Source organism: Bombina bombina, chromosome 4, assembly GCF_027579735.1.
Source record: "Bombina bombina isolate aBomBom1 chromosome 4, aBomBom1.pri, whole genome shotgun sequence".
Taxonomy (NCBI): domain Eukaryota; kingdom Metazoa; phylum Chordata; class Amphibia; order Anura; family Bombinatoridae; genus Bombina; species Bombina bombina.
Window position 1 is genome coordinate 819,274,463 of NC_069502.1, and position 24,662 is coordinate 819,299,124.

The 24,662-nt window shown below is 42.3% G+C and overlaps 1 protein-coding gene across 1 annotated transcript in view; it reads left to right on the forward strand.

Moving 5' to 3' along the window:
• LOC128657907 (uncharacterized) overlaps nucleotides 1–24,662 on the forward strand; it is a 72,648-nt gene that overhangs the window by 41,617 nt on the left and 6,369 nt on the right. Inside the window, exons 8-11 of the mRNA XM_053712334.1 lie at nucleotides 2,793–2,900; nucleotides 8,966–9,055; nucleotides 10,564–10,653; nucleotides 23,656–23,745. Of these exons, the coding sequence (XP_053568309.1) occupies nucleotides 2,793–2,900; nucleotides 8,966–9,055; nucleotides 10,564–10,653; nucleotides 23,656–23,745 (378 nt within the window). The remainder of the gene's footprint in view (nucleotides 1–2,792; nucleotides 2,901–8,965; nucleotides 9,056–10,563; nucleotides 10,654–23,655; nucleotides 23,746–24,662) is intronic.

Genomic DNA, 24,662 nt, shown 5'->3' on the forward strand with positions numbered 1-24,662 from the left:
TGTGTGTGTGTTGTGTAACAATATATTTGTGATCCCATAAAGATAATCAAAGTTAGTAAATCTAGTAGTTCAATGCTACTTGTTGTATAATCTATTACTACTTCTAGTGTTACTGTGATGTTTGCCAAATTGCCAATCAGGAAGTGTTATGTTTTGTAGATGTTGTGCTATTGTTTACAGCACACCTGCATTGTTTGCAATGCAGTGAGTGCATATTGCATAAGGGATTATTCACACTAAAATTGTCTATTTTAAATAGACCCTTTAAGAAAGATATCATGTTTTTGTTTATGATCCCAAATGCCATCCCACTCCCAGGCAGATCTGTAGGGGTTAACCTAATATAACCAACCAGTTAACAATAACAATGTGTGTACTGTCTAACTGTCTTTATGAGTGTGTGAGTGTGACTGTGAGTGAGTGCCAGTTTGAATGTTGTTTGTATGTATCTATGAGTGTGTGTGAGACTGAGTGCCTTAACTGCCTTTGAATGTTTTTGTTTGTATGTGTGTCTGTCTATCTGTGAGTGTGACTGTGGCTGACTGGCTGTGGTGCCTTTGAATGTTTTTGTTTGTGTGTGTCCCACTGTCTCTAGTGTCTGTCTAGTGACTGTCTAACTGTCTATGATGTGCAGAGAGTGAGACTGAAGCCAAACCACTATATTAGGGAAAGGAAAAGCCTTGAGTAAACCTTGAGTAAATCTTTATTGGATCACAAATATACTGTACAGACAGTACACAGCACACACACACACAACAGCACAATACAAAAATAAAGCACACACACATCAGATGAGTGGCGTGCCACCCTTTCTTCACCATGATTTACTCCTTGATGTCTGTGTGCTTTTTTTTATGTATTGTTTGTTTGTGTGTGACTGTGACTGCTGTGTACTGTGTTCAGTGACAGACTCAGTCACTGTTCAGTTGTGTGTAGTACTGCTTTAACAGTAACTAATAACTAACTTATTATATTTGTGATCCCATAAAGATAATATAATCATCAAGAAGAAACTGTAGTTATAGTAGTTCAGTTCAATGCTACTTGTTTTAAATGTCTCTAGTACTACTGTAAGTCTGTAACTGTGTAAACTAATTGTATATGTCACAATCACATGTGTGTGCTGTGTGCACACTCTGTGCTGTGTGTTGTGTTCCAGATTCACGTGATGTTTGTTTGCCACAAATTGACAGTCATGAAGGCACAGTGGAGTGCACCTGTAATTTTGTACCGTATATAACGGATTTATGTTTTGTTTTCTGAGGAGGACAATTTTCACACAAATAAGAAATAAGGTATTATGGTGGTAACTTAAGCTTAACCTATCTATTTTGGTTTTAATTTAATGTCTATTATTATTACTAAGTAAGTAAAGACATTAAATTAAAACCAACATAGATAGGTTAGACATTTATTTGTTGTTCATGTTTCTTTACCAGTGTATAGTGTGTACTTACTATATATAAAATAAAATATACATTTCAATATTTTCTTTTATTGAAGAAGTACACTGCGAGCACTGCACTTTTTACACTACGTACTCTGTAACTACAGTTTGATGCCATAATATTGTTTCCAAACCAATACAACAATTGCCATTTAGTATTTACTGTTCTATAAACTGTTGTTGTCTGCTGTGTTCAGACTTTTTCCACAGGAAGAGTGTCCTTTTTTGAGCTAATAAAATAAAAAAAGAGTTTATTTCAATATTTTGACTGCTTGAATTTTTTTTTCTGAAAAATGTAAAAAATGGGCAGAAATAGTGCAGTAATCGTGATGCATCGCGATGCATCGTAGAATCGAATCGTTACGATGATAATCGTAATCGAATCGTGAGACAAGTGAAGATGCGCAGCTCTAGTGTCTAAGGGACGCAGGGTGCAGGTGAGTGTACTTGTGTGATGTGTCTGAAGGATACAGGGCACAGGTGAGTGTACATGTGTGATGTGTCTGAGGGATACAGGGCACAGGTGAGTGTAGATGTGTGATGTGCCTGAGGGATGCAGGGCACAGGTGAGTGTACATGTGTGATGTGTCTGAGGGATACAGGGCACAGGTGAGTGTACATGTGTGTGATGTGTCTGAGGGATACAGGGCACAGGTGAGTGTACGTGTGTGATGTGTCTGAGGTATACAGGGCACAGGTGAGTGTACGTGTGTGATGTGTCTGAGGTATACAGGGCACAGGTGAGTGTACATGTGTGATGTGTCTGAGGGATACAGGGCACAGGTGAGTGTACATGTGTGTGATGTGTCTGAGGGATACAGGGCACAGGTGAGTGTACGTGTGTGATGTGTCTGAGGGATACAGGGCACAGGTGAGTGTACATGTGTGATGTGCCTGAGGGATACAGGGCACAGGTGAGTGTACGTGTGTGATGTGTCTGAGGGATACAGGACACAGGTGAGTGTACATGTGTGATGTGTCTGAGGGATACAGGGCACAGGTGAGTGTACATGTGTGATGTGTCTGAGGGATACAGGGCTCCGGTGAGTGTACATGTGTGATGTGTCTGAGGGACGCAGGGCTCAGGTGAGTGTACATGTGTGATCTGCCTAAGGGACACAGGGCTCAGGTGAGTGTACATGAGGGATACAGGGCTCAGGTGAGTGTATATGTGGAGCATTGTAATATTACAACTTCGTTGTGCAGTGCTAAACTGTGACCATATTTATATGATCTATAGACTATGAGTACAGGTTAGTGTATGTGTGTGACGTGTCTAATATTACAACTTTCTTGCGTAGTGCTAAAAAGCTAAAATGGGATTATATTTATATGATCTATGCAGGTGATGTTAAGACGGAAGTCACACTTAATGCTGAACAAACAAATGATCTGTATGTAAAGAGTCAGCAGGAAGCTGTGAAGCAGGAAATAAGTGACAATATCAGTACAGGTGAGTGCACGTGTGTGATGTGTCAGAGGGATACAGGGCACAGGTGAGTGTATGTGTGTGATGTGTCTGAGAGATACAGGGCACAGGTGAGTGTAGATGTGTGATGTGTCTGAGGGATACAGGGCACAGGTGAGTGTACGTGTGTGATGTGTCTGAGAGATACAGGGCACAGGTGAGTGTAGATGTGTGATGTGTCTGAGGGATACAGGGCACAGGTGAGTTTACGTGTGTGATGTGCCTGAGGGATATGTAATGTCCTTACATAGCAAACATTAACTCTTTATATGAATGATGCACTTGCAACTTCTAAATGTAAACTGACACTTTATTTACTGCATGACATAACAAGGTGCTCCTATAGATTTGCACACAGTAATATGGATAGATACACATATATAGTCCTTTTATAATGAATGGCTGCTGCACTCCTTATATTAGCAGTCCTGTACACTGTGTATGCAGCACTATAGTAATCCAGGGTAACTGATAACTGTATAACTGTTAACTGTATAACTGCAAGATAACTTATAATGTGTAACTGACAGTTCTTACTCTTCCTGCCTGGCTGATGCTGTATCCTCTGCAGTGATCTGTAGCTGACATTACATTTATTAGTATCAGCAATTGTCAGAGCTCAAGTTCAATCCTTGTACTTTTATAACTGCATCACAAACTGTCACAAGATGGCTTCTCTGAACTGTACTGATTCTAAGCACAGCCCACTTGATGACATCATCTTTGTATGGAAGCCTCAATGTGCCCTTTTTGACCAAACCAGGAAATAAGCACAACACTACATCTCCTTTCCTACTTATTTTTTTATTTTATTTTTTTAAACTTAACTGCACAACAACAACCGTAAGATAAATCAGTCTTCTCCAGCATCCTCTTGTATTGTGGACGTGAAAGCTGCTTCTTGTTTCTTACGTTGACGAAAGTTTCTCTGATATGTTGCATGTTGTCTCCGGCGAGTGTCTCTGAGATTAACTTCAGGAGACCAACGAACAACAGGTGTTCGTTGCCTGGGAGTACGAGCATGACTATTGTGGTCCTGGATAGAATTTCCTGACTCATCATTACAAGGTTCTTCTACTGAGGCTGGTATTTCTGAGTCGTCTTCTGTAGTTGAGTCAGAGCCTGTGTTTGGATCATGCCAAACACCACCCCAGATATCAAAGTCATTGTCTGATTGCATTTTTATGTGATGGTCCTCACCAGCCTGTTCTCTCCTCTCTAGCCGTGGTCGTAGTTGGTTCACATGGCGGCGACACACACCTGATGGAGTGGTTATAACATACATCTTTGGGCCCTCAACCTGGGCAACAACACCTGGTGCCCATTTTTCCTCTGTATGGTACACCCTATACCAAACCAAGTCTCCTTCTGTATAGGTCCGTGAAGGTTTTCCCACTCTCATTTTATCTTGCATGATGCGGACTGTTTCTGCTACATCTGGTGTGATTAAATCCAGCTTTGTACGGATCTTCCTGCCAAACAATAGTTGAGCTGGGGCAACTCCCGTGGTGGGGTGTTGAGTAACCCTATAATGTTGCAAAAATTGTAAAATGTTTTTAGTATTAACCTGCTTCTCTGCTTTTAGCGCTTTCAGTGCCCTTTTAAAGGTTTGGACAAATCTCTCTGCTTGCCCGTTGGTGGCTGGGTGATATGGTGCCGTCCGATGATGGTGAATTCCATTCGTATGTAAAAAATTCTGGAAGTCTTGTGACACAAACTGGGGACCATTGTCTGTGACCAATTTTCTTGGCAACCCAAATACTGAAAACAGTCTTTCTAATGCTGATATGACTTCAGTAGTTGTAGTCCTTGTCATTGGAATTACTTCTGGCCACTTAGATTGTGCATCAATTATGATTAAGTATGAGATTCCATCAATAGGACCGGCAAAGTCCAAATGTAGTCTCTCCCAAGGAGTAGTAGGCCAGTCCCATGGTTGTACAGCTCCTCGTGGAAGCTGTCCTTGAGCTTGAACACACCCTTTGCATGCCATAACATAGTTCTCAATGTCCTTATCAATGGCCGGCCACCAAACATGACCCCTAGCCTTCTGTTTCATTCTGACAATGCCTGGGTGTCCTTCATGAAGGAGTTTTAACGTAGCTTGCCGTAGCCCATTAGGAACCAGAACTCTCTCACCCCATAAAATACATCCATTTCTGAGTGTGAGTTCTTTCGCTCGTAGTATGTATGCTCGCTGCACATCACAGCCAGTTCTTGGCCAGCCATCTCTCAAATACTTTGCCAGAAGTTGTAATTCAGTATCACAAGCTGTCTCCTTTGCAATTTGTTTGGCATGTACTATACCCGTAAAACACACACTTGGAAGGCTTTCTTGAACAACTGGTAAGGAATTCATTAGTGGAAGCCTGGACATGGCATCAGCATTGCCATGGGAATCATGGCCCCGGTATTTGATGCAGTAATGATATGCTCCCAAAGTTAGAGCATGCCTTTGCAATCTAGCCGCTGTAGTGGTTGAAATTCCTTTCCTTGGATTAAAGATGGTCAGCAGTGGCTTATGGTCAGTTAAAAGAGTAAATTGTCTACCATAAATATAGTTATGGAACTTCTTAACAGCCCATACAATGGCCAATGCTTCCTTGTCTAATTGGGAATAGTTCTTCTCTGCCGTCGTTGGAGAACGGGAAGCAAAGGCTACCGGTCGGTCTGTCCCATCTGGCATTGTGTGTGACAATACAGCCCCTAAACCATAAGGTGAAGCATCACATGCTATCATGAGTGGTTTCTGAAGATCATAGTGCATTAACATGCGGGAACACAGGAGTAGGTTCTTGGATTCCTGGAAGGCTTTATTGCATTCACTGCTCCACAACCAGGATCGATTTGTCTCAAGAAGCTGATGTAGTGGGTGTAACGTATGGGCTAGCTGGGGAAGAAAACGGTGGTAATAGTTAAGGAGACCAAGGTATGATCGTAGTTGTGATGCATTCTGTGGTATAGGAGCTTCTTGCAAGGCCTTGACTTTGTCATCAGCAGTGTGTAGACCATGACAATCTATAACATGGCCACAAAATTCTAATTTGTCACGCATGAAAGCACACTTCTCGAAGTTGACCTTCAACCTGTAGGTCATTAGCCGCTGCAGTACCCTCTCTACATTGTGTCAATGTTCTTCCTCCGTCCTGCCCGTGATTAACATGTCATCTAAAAGGCATTGGACATAGGGTAGTCCATTTAACAGTTCTTCCATGGTGCGTTGCCAGATGGCTGGTGCAGGAGCAATGCCAAAGACCATACGATTATATTGAAATAAACCACGGTGAGTATTGATGGTGAGTAACCTGCGGGAATCTGGATGTACTTCAAGTTGAAGGTAAGCATTTTTTAAATCAATCTTTGTGAAATGTTGTCCCCCAGCTAAGTTAGCAAAAATCTCTTCTGTTCTGGGTAATGGATACTTATCCACTGCTAACTGTTCATTCAACACCATCCTAAAGTCTCCACATATTCGGATCTGTCCATCTTTCTTTCTTACCGGTACAATAGGAGAAGCCCACTCACTACGATGCACTGGGGTTATAATCTTTAACTCTTCTAACCTCCTCAGTTCAGCATCAACTCCTGCCCTTAAAGCGAATGGCACAGTTCGTGCTTTGAAAAACTTTGGCCTTGCTCCAGGTTTTAACTGTAACCGTACCCTTTTGTTCTTAACTTTTCCCAGAACACTTTCAAACACCGGGGCATATTTGGTCTTAATGTTCTGAATCCACTGGGCACGATCAACTCCAATATGATGAACTTCACTGTTTTTGAGGCTCTCAGGCATGCCAAGGGCCCGTATCCAGTCCCTTCCATAAAGAGGTGGGCCACCTGATTTTAGTATATATAGTGTAAGATTGGCAGTTTTACTGTTTGTACACACAGATACAGATGCACACCCCAGTGGCGTCAAGACTTCTCTGGAGTATGTTTGTAGCTTCAAGGTAGTGGGCTGCAGCAATACTGGAATTTTCAGCTGTTTCCAATCTTTAATTGTCATAACTGAAACTGCAGCCCCAGTATCTAAGTCCATGGTCAAATCTTTTCCTTCAATATTAACATGAACGGTCAAAGGCTCAGACCCTGCAGTCATGGTGTATACAGTCAAACTCTGAACAGTCATTTCCTCTTCTGAATCTGATGTGGCTCCCTTATAAGCCATGTGGTAATTTCCCTTCTTATGAGTTTTGCTTGAGACACTCTGCTGAGATCCTCTGCAAGCCTTCTTTAAGTGTCCTATTTTACCACAGCCATGACAACGAGCATTTTTAAATCTGCATTCAGAAGCTACATGATTCTGTGCTCCACATCTGTAACAGTTAATAGGCGATGCTGCTTTTGCTGAATATTTACTGGCTGGTTTAGTCTGTTGCTTTACATTAGAGAAAAATACCTGTTCTTCCTTAGTGTGAGAATGCGTCTGCAGTAAACTAGTGTCTCGTGTGGCCTGTTCCAAAACAGAAGCAATCTCTAGTGCTTTATGGAAGGTCAGGCTCTCCTCTTTCAAAAGTCGCCTTTGAATAGATTCTGTACTGATACCCATAACAAACTGATCTCTAAGGGCAATATTCAGATACTCCCCAAAAGCACAGGTGCTGGCCAATTTCTTTAAACTGATTGCAAATGTAGATACAGTCTCTTGTACCCCTTGGCGCCTGCTATAAAACTTGAACCGCTCAGCAATCTCTAATGGCCGTGGTTGGAAATGTTGTGTTAAGATCTGTATTATTTCAGACAAAGACTTGGTGGCTGGCTTTTCTGGGTGTAGCAGATCTTTTAGAATCTCATATGTTTTAGCACCAATAGTTGTCAGACAGACAGCAACAGACTTAGTATCTTAGTAAATACTGCTGTAGCCTTTCAGTCCAGGAAACCCAGTTATCTGTTTCAGGGTCAAATTCTTTCAATGCTCCAAATACAGCCATTATAGCGTGAGTTTGTGGTAGTATACTCGTCGCCAGATGTAATGTCCTTACATAGCAAACATTAACTCTTTATATGAATGATGCACTTGCAACTTCTAAATGTAAACTGACACTTTATTTACTGCATGACATAACAAGGTGCTCCTATAGATTTGCACACAGTAATATGGATAGATACACATATATAGTCCTTTATAATGAATGGCTGCTGCACTCCTTATATTAGCAGTCCTGTACACTGTGTATGCAGCACTATAGTAATCCAGGGTAACTGATAACTGTATAACTGTTAACTGTATAACTGCAAGATAACTTATAATGTGTAACTGACAGTTCTTACTCTTCCTGCCTGGCTGATGCTGTATCCTCTGCAGTGATCTGTAGCTGACATTACATTTATTAGTATCAGCAATTAATTGTCAGAGCTCAAGTTCAATCCTTGTACTTTTATAACTGCATCACAAACTGTCACAAGATGGCTTCTCTGAACTGTACTGATTCTAAGCACAGCCCACTTGATGACATCATCTTTGTATGGAAGCCTCAATGTGCCCTTTTTGACCAAACCAGGAAATAAGCACAACACTACAGGATACAGGGCACAGGTGAGTGTACGTGTGTGATGTGTCTGAGGGACGCAGGGCTCAGGTGAGTGTACGTGTGTGATGTGTCTGAGGGACGCAGGGCTCAGGTGAGTATATGTGGAGCATTGTAATATTACAACTTCGTTGTGCAGTGCTAAACTGTGACCATATTTATATGATCTATGAGTACAGGTGAGTGTATGTGTGTGATGTGTCTGAGGGTTAGAGGGTACAGGTGAGTGTAATGTGTGATGTGTCTGAGGGATACAGGGCACAGGTGAGTGTACATGTGTGATGTATTTGAGGGATACAGGGCACAGGTGAGTGTACGTGTTTGATGTGTCTGAGGGATACAGAGTACAGGTGAGTGTACGTGTGTTACATGTGTGGGGGATGCAGAGTACAGGTGAGTGTACGTTTGTGATGTGTCTGAGGGATACAGGGCACAGGTGAGAGTACGTGCGTGTGTCTAATATTACAACGTCCTTGTGCAGTGCCAAAAAACTAAAATGTGACCATATTTATATGATCTATGCAGGTGATATTAAGACTGAAGTCACTCTTAATACTGAACAGACTAATGACCTGGATGCTTTGAAGCAGGAAATCGGTGACAATATCAGTACAGGTGAGTGTACATGTGTGATGTGTCTGAGGGATACAGGGCACAGGTGAGTGTACATGTGTGATGTGTCTGAGGGATACAGGGCACAGGTGAGTGTAATGTGTGATGTGACTAAGGGATACAGGGGCACAGGTGAGTGTACATGTGTGATATGTCTGAGGGATACAGGGCACAGGTGAGTGTACGTGTGTTGTGTCTGAGGGATACAGAGTACAGGTGAGTGTACATGTGTGATGTGTCTGAGGGATACAGGGCACAGGTGAGTGTAGATGTGTGATGTGTCTGAGGGATACAGGGCACAGGTGAGTGTAGATGTGTGATGTGTCTGAGGGATACAGGGCACAGGTGAGTGTAGATGTGTGATGTGCCTGAGGGATGCAGGGAACAGGTGAGTGTACGTGTGTGATGTGTCCTGAGGGATGCAGGGCACAGGTGAGTGTACGTGTGTGATGTGTCTGAGGGATACAGGAGTACAGGTGAGTGTACATGTGTGATGTGTCTGAGGGATACAGGGCACAGGTGAGTGTAGATGTGTGATGTGTCTGAGGGATGCAGGGCACAGGTGAGTGTACATGTGTGATGTGTCTGAGGGATACAGAGTACAGGTGAGTGTACATGTGTGATGTGTCTGAGGGATACAGGGCACAGGTGAGTGTAGATGTGTGATGTGTCTGAGGGATACAGGGCACAGGTGAGTGTACATGTGTGATGTGTCTGAGGGATACAGGGCACAGGTGAGTGTACGTGTGTGATGTGTCTGAGGGATACATGGTACAGGCGAGTGTACGTGTGTGATGTGTCTGAGGGATACAAGGCACAGGTGAGTGTATATGTGTGATGTGTCTGAGGGACGCAGGGCTCAGGTGAGTGTACGTGTGTGATATGTCTGAGGGACGCAGGGTTGAGGTGAGTGTACATGTGTGATGTGCCTGAGGGACGCAGGGCTCAGGTGAGTGTATATGTGGAGCATTGTAATATTACAACTTCGTTGTGCAGTGCTAAACTGTGACCATATTTATATGATCTATGAGTACAGGTGAGTTTACATATGTGATGTGTCTGAGGGTTACAGGGTACAGGTGAGTGTACATGTGTGATGTATTTGAGGGATACAGGGCACAGGTGAGTGTACATGTGTGATGTGTCTGAGGGATACAGAGTACAGGTGATTGTACATGTGTGATGTGTCTGAGGGATACAGGGCACAGGTGAGTGTACGTGTGTGATGTGTCTGAGGGATACAGGGCACAGGTGAGTGTACATGTGTGATGTTTCTGAGGGATACAGGCACAGGTGAGTGTACGTGTGTGATGTGTCTGAGGGATACAGGGCACAAGTGAGTGTACATGTGTGATGTGTCTGAGGGATACAGGGCACAGGTGAGTGTACGTGTGTGACATGTCTGAGGGATGCAGAGTACAGGTGAGTGTACGTGCGTGTGTATAATATTACAACTTCCTTGTGCAGTGCCAAAAAACTAAAATGTGACCATATTTATATGATCTATGCAGGTGATATTAAGACAGAAGTCACTCTTAATACTGAACAGACTAATTACCTGGATGCTTTGAAGCAGGAAATCGGTGACAATATCAGTACAGGTGAGTAATGTGTGATTTTTTCTGAGGGACGCAGGGCACAGGTGAGTATGTGTGTGATGTGCCTAAGGGACGCAGGGTGCAGGTGAGTGTACGTGTGTGATGTGTCTAATAGGGCTGTCAAAAATAATCGTTTTGACGATGCATCGCGATGTGGCATGAAACGATTCTGCATCGATGTGGTGAGACACGAGAATCGATTCACGTTACCCACGTGACCCAGCCTAACAGAAAGTGTGCAAAAGTGCGCGGTACAGCGTTTTGATGTCACTGACGTCACGTCACCCAATTAAGCAACATGGGCGCTCCATGGACGGTCTCTGGAAGTGCCGAAGTTAGTGGTTACGCAATACGCAGTAGGAGCAAAGCAGGACTCACTGTGTGTTGCCTGAGATTGATGATGGTGAATGTGATGACGATTCCGACTCCGAGTATACAAGGCGGTATACAGTTACACGGGCTCATTTTTATTTTGTGGGAGACAGAGGAGGAGACCTATGGTGAGAATGAAACTAATAACTTTAATAGCTTAGTTACCAAAACGTTTGCCAATGCCATTGCCTACTTGCCTGCCTAGTACTGAAAGAGCACAATAAGGGGTAGAATTAAATTATTAATTATCTTATCAATATTATTTACTTAACGCTATGTATGTACTTACTACTGAGTGAGGCTCAGGCAGCTGCATAATTGATTTGCATATATAAAATTTATTATAAATAAATAGTATACTACTATATATTGTCTAATCTATCATCTATCTACATGTTTTTCACATGGATGGTCAGCGCAGCGGCCCCTCTGCAATACAAAATCAATAATCTTCTAGATGTTTTTCACATGGATGCCTGGTCTGCAAATATTGTAAATAATGTACACTTATATTATATATACTAGTATATTATAATAAATTTTATATATGCAATTAATATGCAATGCAATTGCAAATGCATGTGCTGAGTGCTCTCTTAAAAGATGCCAATCTGACAAACCCAATCCCTGTTTTATAAGTTAACAAGGCTAAAAGCTGCATTTTTAAACATACTAAACTAAAGACCATAAAACCCAATTTGTGATTCAAGAAAGTGCATGCAATTTTAAACAACTTTCCCTATTATATCATTTGCTTATCCTTTGTTGAAATGCATCGCCTCCTCCTTGTGTCGTGCATGCACTAATGTGTGCAATCATGCATTGCTATTTCATCAACAAACGATATCTGAGAAGTATGAGGCAAATTAAATAATAGAAGTTAGTTATGTTGTTTATTTAAAATTGTATTCTCTATCTGAATCATGAAAGTAAATGTTTTGGTTTCATTGCACCTTTAAGTGTGTAATATATTACAGTAAGTGAGTGATGTCCCCTGCTGCAATGCAATTTGTTTTCAAATGTTGGCAAAATGGCAAGTAGTTGAAGTTACTAGTACTTGTTGATGTTACATTTGCGGCTTGACATTTTGACAACTTAGTGTTTTGTTTTGTTTTAACACTGACAGAGTTCGACATTGACAACAATTTCATCCGTCACATATGTACATGTCATGCTAAAATGACAGAGGGAGACAAAAAAGATAGAGAGATAAAAAATGCACCTAGCATTTTAAAAGCAAGCATCTGGGCACATTTTGGATTTTATGAACATACTGGAAAGCACGAATTGGACAAGACACACGCGGTTTGTAAAGCAAGTCACACAAAAATTAAATGCCTAGGGAATACTACTAACTTGAGAAATCACGTTAGCCGTTTTCACTCTGAGATGCTAACACCTGCCGCCAGTGCCACTGCCAAGGAAATAACAAGACTAGCTGAAGCTCATCAGCCAAGAATTGATGCAATGCTGTCAACTTTGCCGCCCAACTCTGAAAAAGGGAAGAGAATAACCAAAGCTGTGGCAACTTTCATAGCGAAGGACCTACGGCCTTACTCTGTTGGGGGAAACTTGTTGAAGACGCTAGAGCCACGTTATTAGATCCCGTCACGCAATCACTTTACAGAAAACGTTATACCTGCACTCTACCACAAAACAAAAGCTCAGGTAATTGCATCAATGAGCCAAGCCAGTCGAGTCGCAATAACGTGTGATTCATGGACTTCAGTCACGACGGAGTCTTATGTAACAGTAACTGCACATTACGTTAGCAAGGACTGGCAGATCTTGTCGCATGTGCTGCAAACGAGAGCAGTTTATGAGTCTCACACAGGTTCTCATCTGGCGGAGCTACTGTCTCGTGTCGTGGAAGAATGGCAGCTGTCCGATAAATCTGTAGTGCTTGTGACCGACAATGTGTCGAACATGATTGTTGCTGCTCAAGTTGGAAAATTCCCTCATGTAAAATGCTTCGCCCATACACTGAATCTCGCATCCCAGCGGGCGCTGAAGTGGCCACGCTCTCCAGGCTTTTAGGCAGAGTGCGACGAATATCAACATTTTTTCACAGCAAACCACTGTCTGAAAGAAAAACAGAAATGTCTTGGCCTGAAGAATCATAAGCTGATAACTGATGTGACAACAAGGTGGAACAGCTCATATGACATGGTCGAGAGGTTCCTAGAACAGCAACCTGCAATCTGTGCCACATTGTTGTCTCCAGAAGTCAGAAAAAGTGAGTCAGATCTCTGCACTCTCAACGAAACAGATGTGTCAAATGCAGAGGATGCTGTGAGTGCATTAAAGCCAATGAAAGATGCAACCACACTGATGTCAGAAGAGCGCAATCCAGCTGTTTCTCTCATTGCCCCTCTAAATGCACAACTGCTCCAGAACATGACAGACACCATGGGAGACACACCCATGATCCATGAGATCAAGAATGCCATCAAAACAGATCTCCTGAAGAGGTACAGCAGTGAGGCAGAGAAGAAGATACTTTATACAGCCTCTGCCCTGGATCCTCGTTTTAAGGGACTGCCTTTTATTCTCACAGAGGAGGAGAGATTGGAGATATACAGAGGAGTGACTGAGGAGCTTGCTTAGTAGCTATTTTAATGAGTACAAGGTTTATTTATATAAGACAGTTCGAAAACGCCACAGTCAGTCAACTTTCCTCCTCCTCCGTCCACTCCGGAGTCCTTCCTAATAGATGTGAGCTGTTGCATGCATTTATTTATGCATTACTGTCTCTCTGAGCACACACATAGCATTAGCTGGCTGGCTGCTCGAGGTAATAATGAATGCTATTTTTTCTATTCTTTTGTTCAAACACAGATTGAGTGTACTAGTACAGTTACATCTAGGAGGACAAACGTGGATGAAGCGCCACTGCCTGAGGGAAAAGAAACTCTGGAAGAAGAATCACCCATCGAGGAGGATAACCCTTCTCCTCCTAAAAGAAAGTCCACATCGCTGCTCATGACTTTGCTGGGACAGTCTTTCACTGACACTGAAGGTACAATAGAACCCAAGACCCCCTATGCCAAGGCTGAAGAGGAAATAGAGAAATATTGTAAAGCCCCACTCTGCCTCTCACTGAAGACCCTTTGAACTGGTGGCATGTACATGAGGTCATATTTCCCCTCCTCTCTCATTTGTCAAAGCGATACTTGTGTATCCCAGGTACAAGCGTGTCTGCAGAGCGGGTTTTCTCCACTGCAGGAGACGTGGTAACTGCAAAAAGAAGCACCCTCAAACCAGAGCATGTGGATCAACTAGTGTTCTTACAGAAAAACCTACATATTCCATAATTCTGAGTAGTGATTCAGGTTTATATTAATATTTAATGTTTTTTGGCACATCCAGAGGAAAGTGCTGTGTGCCCCACTGCCCAGTGCAGACTACTGTTAAGTTATTTTATATTTGTTAATGTTATATAGCTTATAGCTTTTTGAAAAATGAAGCTTGAGTAAATCTTTGTTGGATCACAAAATATACTAGTACACTACACGACACGACCGACCACGTCACTCACTGTCACAGTCACACACACACACACAAACAATACAAAAGAAACAACACACAACTGCACACACCTCATGTGTGCGTGTCACCCTTCTTCACCATAATTCACTCTTTTTATGATGTGTGTTTTTTTTGGTATTGTTTGACTGTGTGTGTGTGTGTGTTGTGTAACAATATATTTGTGATCCCATAAAGATAATCAAAGTTAGTAAATCTAGTAGTTCAATGCTACTTGTTGTATAATCTATTACTACTTCTAGTGTTACTGTGATGTTTGCCAAATTGCCAATCAGGAAGTGTTATGTTTTGTAGATGTTGTGCTATTGTTTACAGCACACCTGCATTGTTTGCAATGCAGTGAGTGCATATTGCATAAGGGATTATTCACACTAAAATTGTCTATTTTAAATAGACCCTTTAAGAAAGATATCATGTTTTTGTTTATGATCCCAAATGCCATCCCACTCCCAGGCAGATCTGTAGGGGTTAACCTAATATAACCAACCAGTTAACAATAACAATGTGTGTACTGTCTAACTGTCTTTATGAGTGTGTGAGTGTGACTGTGAGTGAGTGCCAGTTTGAATGTTGTTTGTATGTATCTATGAGTGTGTGTGAGACTGAGTGCCTTAACTGCCTTTGAATGTTTTTGTTTGTATGTGTGTCTGTCTATGAGTGTGAGTGTGGCTGACTGGCTGTGGTGCCTTTGAATGTTTTTGTTTGTGTGTCCCCCACTGTCTCTAGTGTCTGTCTAGTGACTGTCTAACTGTTTATGAGTGTGCAGAGAGTGAGACTGAAGCCAAACCACTATATTAGGGGAAGGAAAAGCCTTGAGTAAACCTTGAGTAAATCTTTATTGGATCACAAATATACGGTACAGACAGTACACAGCACACACACACACAACAGCACAATACAAAAATAAAGCACACACACATCAGATGAGTGGCGTGCCACCCTTTCTTCACCATGATTTACTCCTTGATGTCTGTGTGCTTTTTTTTATGTATTGTTTGTTTGTGTGTGACTGTGACTGCTGTGTACTGTTCAGTGACAGACTCAGTCACTGTTCAGTTGTGTGTAGTACTGCTTTAACAGTAACTAATAACTAACTAATTATATTTGTGATCCCATAAAGATAATATAATCATCAAGAAGAAACTGTAGTTATAGTAGTTCAGTTCAATGCTACTTGTTTTAAATGTCTCTAGTACTACTGTAAGTCTGTAACTGTGTAAACTAATTGTATATGTCACAATCACATGTGTGTGTTGTGTGCACACTCTGTACTGTGTGTTGTGTTCCAGATTCACGTGATGTTTGTTTGCCACAAATTGACAGTCATGAAGGCACAGTGGAGTGCACCTGTAATTTCGTACTGTATATAACGGATTTATGTTTTGTTTTCTGAGGAGGACAATTTTCACACATATAAAAATAAGGTATTATGGTGGTAACTTAAGCTTAACCTATCTATTTTGGTTTTAATTTAATGTCTATTATTATTACTAAGTAAGTAAAGACATTAAATTAAAACCAACATAGATAGGTTAGACATTTATTTGTTGTTCATGTTTCTTTACCAGTGTATAGTGTGTACTTACTATATATAAAAAAAAATATACATTTAAATATTTTCTTTTATTGAAGAAGTACACTGCGAGCACTGCACTTTTTACACTACGTACTCTGTAACTACAGTTTGATGCCATAATATTGTTTCCAAACCAATACAACAATTGCCATTTAGTATTTACTGTTCTATAAACTGTTGTTGTCTGCTGTGTTCAGACTTTGCCACAGGAAGAGTGTCCTTTTTTGAGCTAATAAAATAAAAAAAGAGTTTATTTCAATATTTTGACTGCTTGAATTTTTTTTTCAGAAAAATTTAAAAAATGGGCAGAAATAGTGCAGTAATCGTGATGCATCGCAATGCATCGTAGAATCGAATAGTTGCGATGATAATCGAATCGTGAGACAAGTGAAGATGCGCAGCTCTAGTGTCTAAGGGACGCAGGGTGCAGGTGAGTGTACTTGTGTGATGTGTCTGAAGGATACAGGGCACAGGTGAGTGTACATGTGTGATGTGTCTGAGGGATACAGGGCACAGGTGAGTGTAGATGTGTGATGTGCCTGAGGGATGCAGGGCACAGGTGAGTGTACATGTGTGATGTGTCTGAGGGATACAGGGCACAGGTGAGTGTACATGTGTGTGATGTGTCTGAGGGATACAGGGCACAGGTGAGTGTACGTGTGTGATGTGTCTGAGGTATACAGGGCACAGGTGAGTGTACGTGTGTGATGTGTCTGAGGTATACAGGGCACAGGTGAGTGTACATGTGTGATGTGTCTGAGGGATACAGGGCACAGGTGAGTGTACATGTGTGTGATGTGTCTGAGGGATACAGGGCACAGGTGAGTGTACGTGTGTGATGTGTCTGAGGTATACAGGGCACAGGTGAGTGTACATGTGTGATGTGCCTGAGGGATACAGGGCACAGGTGAGTGTACGTGTGTGATGTGTCTGAGGGATACAGGACACAGGTGAGTGTACATGTGTGATGTGTCTGAGGGATACAGGGCACAGGTGAGTGTACATGTGTGATGTGTCTGAGGGATACAGGGCTCCGGTGAGTGTACATGTGTGATGTGTCTGAGGGACGCAGGGCTCAGGTGAGTGTACATGTGTGATCTGCCTAAGGGACACAGGGCTCAGGTGAGTGTACATGAGGGATACAGGGCTCAGGTGAGTGTATATGTGGAGCATTGTAATATTACAACTTCGTTGTGCAGTGCTAAACTGTGACCATATTTATATGATCTATAGACTATGAGTACAGGTTAGTGTATGTGTGTGACGTGTCTAATATTACAACTTTCTTGCGTAGTGCTAAAAAGCTAAAATGGGATTATATTTATATGATCTATGCAGGTGATGTTAAGACGGAAGTCACACTTAATGCTGAACAAACAAATGATCTGTATGTAAAGAGTCAGCAGGAAGCTGTGAAGCAGGAAATAAGTGACAATATCAGTACAGGTGAGTGCACGTGTGTGATGTGTCAGAGGGATACAGGGCACAGGTGAGTGTATGTGTGTGATGTGTCTGAGAGATACAGGGCACAGGTGAGTGTAGATGTGTGATGTGTCTGAGGGATACAGGGCACAGGTGAGTGTACGTGTGTGATGTGTCTGAGAGATACAGGGCACAGGTGAGTGTAGATGTGTGATGTGTCTGAGGGATACAGGGCACAGGTGAGTTTACGTGTGTGATGTGCCTGAGGGATATGTAATGTCCTTACATAGCAAACATTAACTCTTTATATGAATGATGCACTTGCAACTTCTAAATGTAAACTGACACTTTATTTACTGCATGACATAACAAGGTGCTCCTATAGATTTGCACACAGTAATATGGATAGATACACATATATAGTCCTTTTATAATGAATGGCTGCTGCACTCCTTATATTAGCAGTCCTGTACACTGTGTATGCAGCACTATAGTAATCCAGGGTAACTGATAACTGTATAACTGTTAACTGTATAACTGCAAGATAACTTATAATGTGTAACTGACAGTTCTTACTCTTCCTGCCTGGCTGATGCTGTATCCTCTGCAGTGATCTGTAGCTGACATTACATTTATTAGTATCAGCAATTGTCAGAGCTCAAGTTCAATCCTTGTACTTTTATAACTGCATCACAAACTGTCACAAGATGGCTTCTCTGAACTGTACTGATTCTAAGCACAGCCCACTTGATGACATCATCTTTGTATGGAAGCCTCAATGTGCCCTTTTTGACCAAACCAGGAAATAAGCACAACACTACATCTCCTTTCCTACTTATTTTTTTATTTTATTTTTTTAAACTTAACTGCACAACAACAACCGTAAGATAAATCAGTCTTCTCCAGCATCCTCTTGTATTGTGGACGTGAAAGCTGCTTCTTGTTTCTTACGTTGACGAAAGTTTCTCTGATATGTTGCATGTTGTCTCCGGCGAGTGTCTCTGAGATTAACTTCAGGAGACCAACGAACAACAGGTGTTCGTTGCCTGGGAGTACGAGCATGACTATTGTGGTCCTGGATAGAATTTCCTGACTCATCATTACAAGGTTCTTCTACTGAGGCTGGTATTTCTGAGTCGTCTTCTGTAGTTGAGTCAGAGCCTGTGTTTGGATCATGCCAAACACCACCCCAGATATCAAAGTCATTGTCTGATTGCATTTTTATGTGATGGTCCTCACCAGCCTGTTCTCTCCTCTCTAGCCGTGGTCGTAGTTGGTTCACATGGCGGCGACACACACCTGATGGAGTGGTTATAACATACATCTTTGGGCCCTCAACCTGGGCAACAACACCTGGTGCCCATTTTTCCTCTGTATGGTACACCCTATACCAAACCAAGTCTCCTTCTGTATAGGTCCGTGAAGGTTTTCCCACTCTCATTTTATCTTGCATGATGCGGACTGTTTCTGCTACATCTGGTGTGATTAAATCCAGCTTTGTACGGATCTTCCTGCCAAACAATAGTTGAGCTGGGGCAACTCCCGTGGTGGGGTGTTGAGTAACCCTATAATGTTGCAAAAATTGTAAAATGTTTTTAGTATTAACCTGCTTCTCTGCTTTTAGCGCTTTCAGTGCCCTTTTAAAGGTTTGGACAAATCTCTCTGCTTGCCCGTTGGTGGCTGGGTGATATGGTGCCGTCCGATGATGGTGAATTCCATTCGTATGTAAAAAATTCTGGAAGTCTTGTGACACAAACTGGGGACCATTGTCTGTGACCAATTTTCTTGGCAACCCAAATACTGAAAACAGTCTTTCTAATGCTGATATGACTTCAGTAGTTGTAGTCCTTGTCATTGGAATTACTTCTGGCCACTTAGATTGTGCATCAATTATGATTAAGTATGAGATTCCATCAATAGGACCGGCAAAGTCCAAATGTAGTCTCTCCCAAGGAGTAGTAGGCCAGTCCCATGGTTGTACAGCTCCTCGTGGAAGCTGTCCTTGAGCTTGAACACACCCTTTGCATGCCATAACATAGTTCTCAATGTCCTTATCAATGGCCGGCCACCAAACATGACCCCTAGCCTTCTGTTTCATTCTGACAATGCCTGGGTGTCCTTCATGAAGGAGTTTTAACGTAGCTTGCCGTAGCCCATTAGGAACCAGAACTCTCTCACCCCATAAAATACATCCATTTCTGAGTGTGAGTTCTTTCGCTCGTAGTATGTATGCTCGCTGCACATCACAGCCAGTTCTTGGCCAGCCATCTCTCAAATACTTTGCCAGAAGTTGTAATTCAGTATCACAAGCTGTCTCCTTTGCAATTTGTTTGGCATGTACTATACCCGTAAAACACACACTTGGAAGGCTTTCTTGAACAACTGGTAAGGAATTCATTAGTGGAAGCCTGGACATGGCATCAGCATTGCCATGGGAATCATGGCCCCGGTATTTGATGCAGTAATGATATGCTCCCAAAGTTAGAGCATGCCTTTGCAATCTAGCCGCTGTAGTGGTTGAAATTCCTTTCCTTGGATTAAAGATGGTCAGCAGTGGCTTATGGTCAGTTAAAAGAGTAAATTGTCTACCATAAATATAGTTATGGAACTTCTTAACAGCCCATACAATGGCCAATGCTTCCTTGTCTAATTGGGAATAGTTCTTCTCTGCCGTCGTTGGAGAACGGGAAGCAAAGGCTACCGGTCGGTCTGTCCCATCTGGCATTGTGTGTGACAATACAGCCCCTAAACCATAAGGTGAAGCATCACATGCTATCATGAGTGGTTTCTGAAGATCATAGTGCATTAACATGCGGGAACACAGGAGTAGGTTCTTGGATTCCTGGAAGGCTTTATTGCATTCACTGCTCCACAACCAGGATCGATTTGTCTCAAGAAGCTGATGTAGTGGGTGTAACGTATGGGCTAGCTGGGGAAGAAAACGGTGGTAATAGTTAAGGAGACCAAGGTATGATCGTAGTTGTGATGCATTCTGTGGTATAGGAGCTTCTTGCAAGGCCTTGACTTTGTCATCAGCAGTGTGTAGACCATGACAATCTATAACATGGCCACAAAATTCTAATTTGTCACGCATGAAAGCACACTTCTCGAAGTTGACCTTCAACCTGTAGGTCATTAGCCGCTGCAGTACCCTCTCTACATTGTGTCAATGTTCTTCCTCCGTCCTGCCCGTGATTAACATGTCATCTAAAAGGCATTGGACATAGGGTAGTCCATTTAACAGTTCTTCCATGGTGCGTTGCCAGATGGCTGGTGCAGGAGCAATGCCAAAGACCATACGATTATATTGAAATAAACCACGGTGAGTATTGATGGTGAGTAACCTGCGGGAATCTGGATGTACTTCAAGTTGAAGGTAAGCATTTTTTAAATCAATCTTTGTGAAATGTTGTCCCCCAGCTAAGTTAGCAAAAATCTCTTCTGTTCTGGGTAATGGATACTTATCCACTGCTAACTGTTCATTCAACACCATCCTAAAGTCTCCACATATTCGGATCTGTCCATCTTTCTTTCTTACCGGTACAATAGGAGAAGCCCACTCACTACGATGCACTGGGGTTATAATCTTTAACTCTTCTAACCTCCTCAGTTCAGCATCAACTCCTGCCCTTAAAGCGAATGGCACAGTTCGTGCTTTGAAAAACTTTGGCCTTGCTCCAGGTTTTAACTGTAACCGTACCCTTTTGTTCTTAACTTTTCCCAGAACACTTTCAAACACCGGGGCATATTTGGTCTTAATGTTCTGAATCCACTGGGCACGATCAACTCCAATATGATGAACTTCACTGTTTTTGAGGCTCTCAGGCATGCCAAGGGCCCGTATCCAGTCCCTTCCATAAAGAGGTGGGCCACCTGATTTTAGTATATATAGTGTAAGATTGGCAGTTTTACTGTTTGTACACACAGATACAGATGCACACCCCAGTGGCGTCAAGACTTCTCTGGAGTATGTTTGTAGCTTCAAGGTAGTGGGCTGCAGCAATACTGGAATTTTCAGCTGTTTCCAATCTTTAATTGTCATAACTGAAACTGCAGCCCCAGTATCTAAGTCCATGGTCAAATCTTTTCCTTCAATATTAACATGAACGGTCAAAGGCTCAGACCCTGCAGTCATGGTGTATACAGTCAAACTCTGAACAGTCATTTCCTCTTCTGAATCTGATGTGGCTCCCTTATAAGCCATGTGGTAATTTCCCTTCTTATGAGTTTTGCTTGAGACACTCTGCTGAGATCCTCTGCAAGCCTTCTTTAAGTGTCCTATTTTACCACAGCCATGACAACGAGCATTTTTAAATCTGCATTCAGAAGCTACATGATTCTGTGCTCCACATCTGTAACAGTTAATAGGCGATGCTGCTTTTGCTGAATATTTACTGGCTGGTTTAGTCTGTTGCTTTACATTAGAGAAAAATACCTGTTCTTCCTTAGTGTGAGAATGCGTCTGCAGTAAACTAGTGTCTCGTGTGGCCTGTTCCAAAACAGAAGCAATCTCTAGTGCTTTATGGAAGGTCAGGCTCTCCTCTTTCAAAAGTCGCCTTTGAATAGATTCTGTACTGATACCCATAACAAACTGATCTCTAAGGGCAATATTCAGATACTCCCCAAAAGCACAGGTGCTGGCCAATTTCTTTAAACTGATTGCAAATGTAGATACAGTCTCTTGTACCCCTTGGCGCCTGCTATAAAACTTGAACCGCTCAGCAATCTCTAATGGCCGTGGTTGGAAATGTTGTGTTAAGATCTGTATTATTTCAGACAAAGACTTGGTGGCTGGCTTTTCTGGGTGTAGCAGATCTTTTAGAATCTCATATGTTTTAGCACCAATAGTTGTCAGACAGACAGCAACAGACTTAGTATCTTAGTAAATACTGCTGTAGCCTTTCAGTCCAGGAAACCCAGTTATCTGTTTCAGGGTCAAATTCTTTCAATGCTCCAAATACAGCCATTATAGCGTGAGTTTGTGGTAGTATACTCGTCGCCAGATGTAATGTCCTTACATAGCAAACATTAACTCTTTATATGAATGATGCACTTGCAACTTCTAAATGTAAACTGACACTTTATTTACTGCATGACATAACAAGGTGCTCCTATAGATTTGCACACAGTAATATGGATAGATACACATATATAGTCCTTTATAATGAATGGCTGCTGCACTCCTTATATTAGCAGTCCTGTACACTGTGTATGCAGCACTATAGTAATCCAGGGTAACTGATAACTGTATAACTGTTAACTGTATAACTGCAAGATAACTTATAATGTGTAACTGACAGTTCTTACTCTTCCTGCCTGGCTGATGCTGTATCCTCTGCAGTGATCTGTAGCTGACATTACATTTATTAGTATCAGCAATTAATTGTCAGAGCTCAAGTTCAATCCTTGTACTTTTATAACTGCATCACAAACTGTCACAAGATGGCTTCTCTGAACTGTACTGATTCTAAGCACAGCCCACTTGATGACATCATCTTTGTATGGAAGCCTCAATGTGCCCTTTTTGACCAAACCAGGAAATAAGCACAACACTACAGGATACAGGGCACAGGTGAGTGTACGTGTGTGATGTGTCTGAGGGACGCAGGGCTCAGGTGAGTGTACGTGTGTGATGTGTCTGAGGGACGCAGGGCTCAGGTGAGTATATGTGGAGCATTGTAATATTACAACTTCGTTGTGCAGTGCTAAACTGTGACCATATTTATATGATCTATGAGTACAGGTGAGTGTATGTGTGTGATGTGTCTGAGGGTTAGAGGGTACAGGTGAGTGTAATGTGTGATGTGTCTGAGGGATACAGGGCACAGGTGAGTGTACATGTGTGATGTATTTGAGGGATACAGGGCACAGGTGAGTGTACGTGTTTGATGTGTCTGAGGGATACAGAGTACAGGTGAGTGTACGTGTGTTACATGTGTGGGGGATGCAGAGTACAGGTGAGTGTACGTTTGTGATGTGTCTGAGGGATACAGGGCACAGGTGAGAGTACGTGCGTGTGTCTAATATTACAACGTCCTTGTGCAGTGCCAAAAAACTAAAATGTGACCATATTTATATGATCTATGCAGGTGATATTAAGACTGAAGTCACTCTTAATACTGAACAGACTAATGACCTGGATGCTTTGAAGCAGGAAATCGGTGACAATATCAGTACAGGTGAGTAATGTGTGATTTGTCTGAGGGACGCAGGGCGCAGGTGAGTATGTGTGTGATGTGTCTAAGGGACGCAGGGTGCAGGTGAGTGTATGTGTGTGATTTGCCTAAGGGACGCAGGGTGCAGGTGAGTGTACGTGTGTGATGTGTCTAAGGGACGCAGGGTGCAGGTGACTGTACTTGTGTGATGTGTCTGAAGGATACAGGGCACAGGTGAGTGTACATGTGTGATGTGTCTGAGGGATACAGGGCACAGGTGAGTGTAGATGTGTGATGTGCCTGAGGGATACAGGGCACAGGTGAGTGTACGTGTGTGATATGTCTGAGGGATACAGGGCACAGGTGAGTGTACATGTGTGATATGTCTGAGGGATACAGGGCACAGGTGAGTGTACATGTGTGATGTGCCTGATGGATACAGGGCACAGGTGAGTGTACGTGTGTGATGTGTCTGAGGGATACAGGGCACAGGTGAGTGTACGTGTGTGATGTGTCTGAGGGATACAGGGCACAGGTGAGTGTACATGTGTGATGTGTCTGAGGGATACAGGGCTCAGGTGAGTGTACATGTGTGATGTGTCTGAGGGATACAGGGCTCAGGTGAGTGTATATGTGGAGCATTGTAATATTACAACTTCGTTGTGCAGTGCTAAACTGTGACCATATTTATATGATCAATGAGTACAGGTTAGTGTATGTGTGTGACATGTCTAATATTACAACTTTCTTGCATAGTGCTAAAAAGCTAAAATGGGACTATATTTATATGATCTATGCAGGTGATGTTAAGACGGAAGTCACACTTAATGCTGAACAAACAAATTATCTGTATGTAAAGAGTCAGCAGGAAGCTGTGAAGCAGGAAATAAGTGACAATATCAGTACAGGTGAGTGCACGTGTGTGATGTGTCTGAGGTATA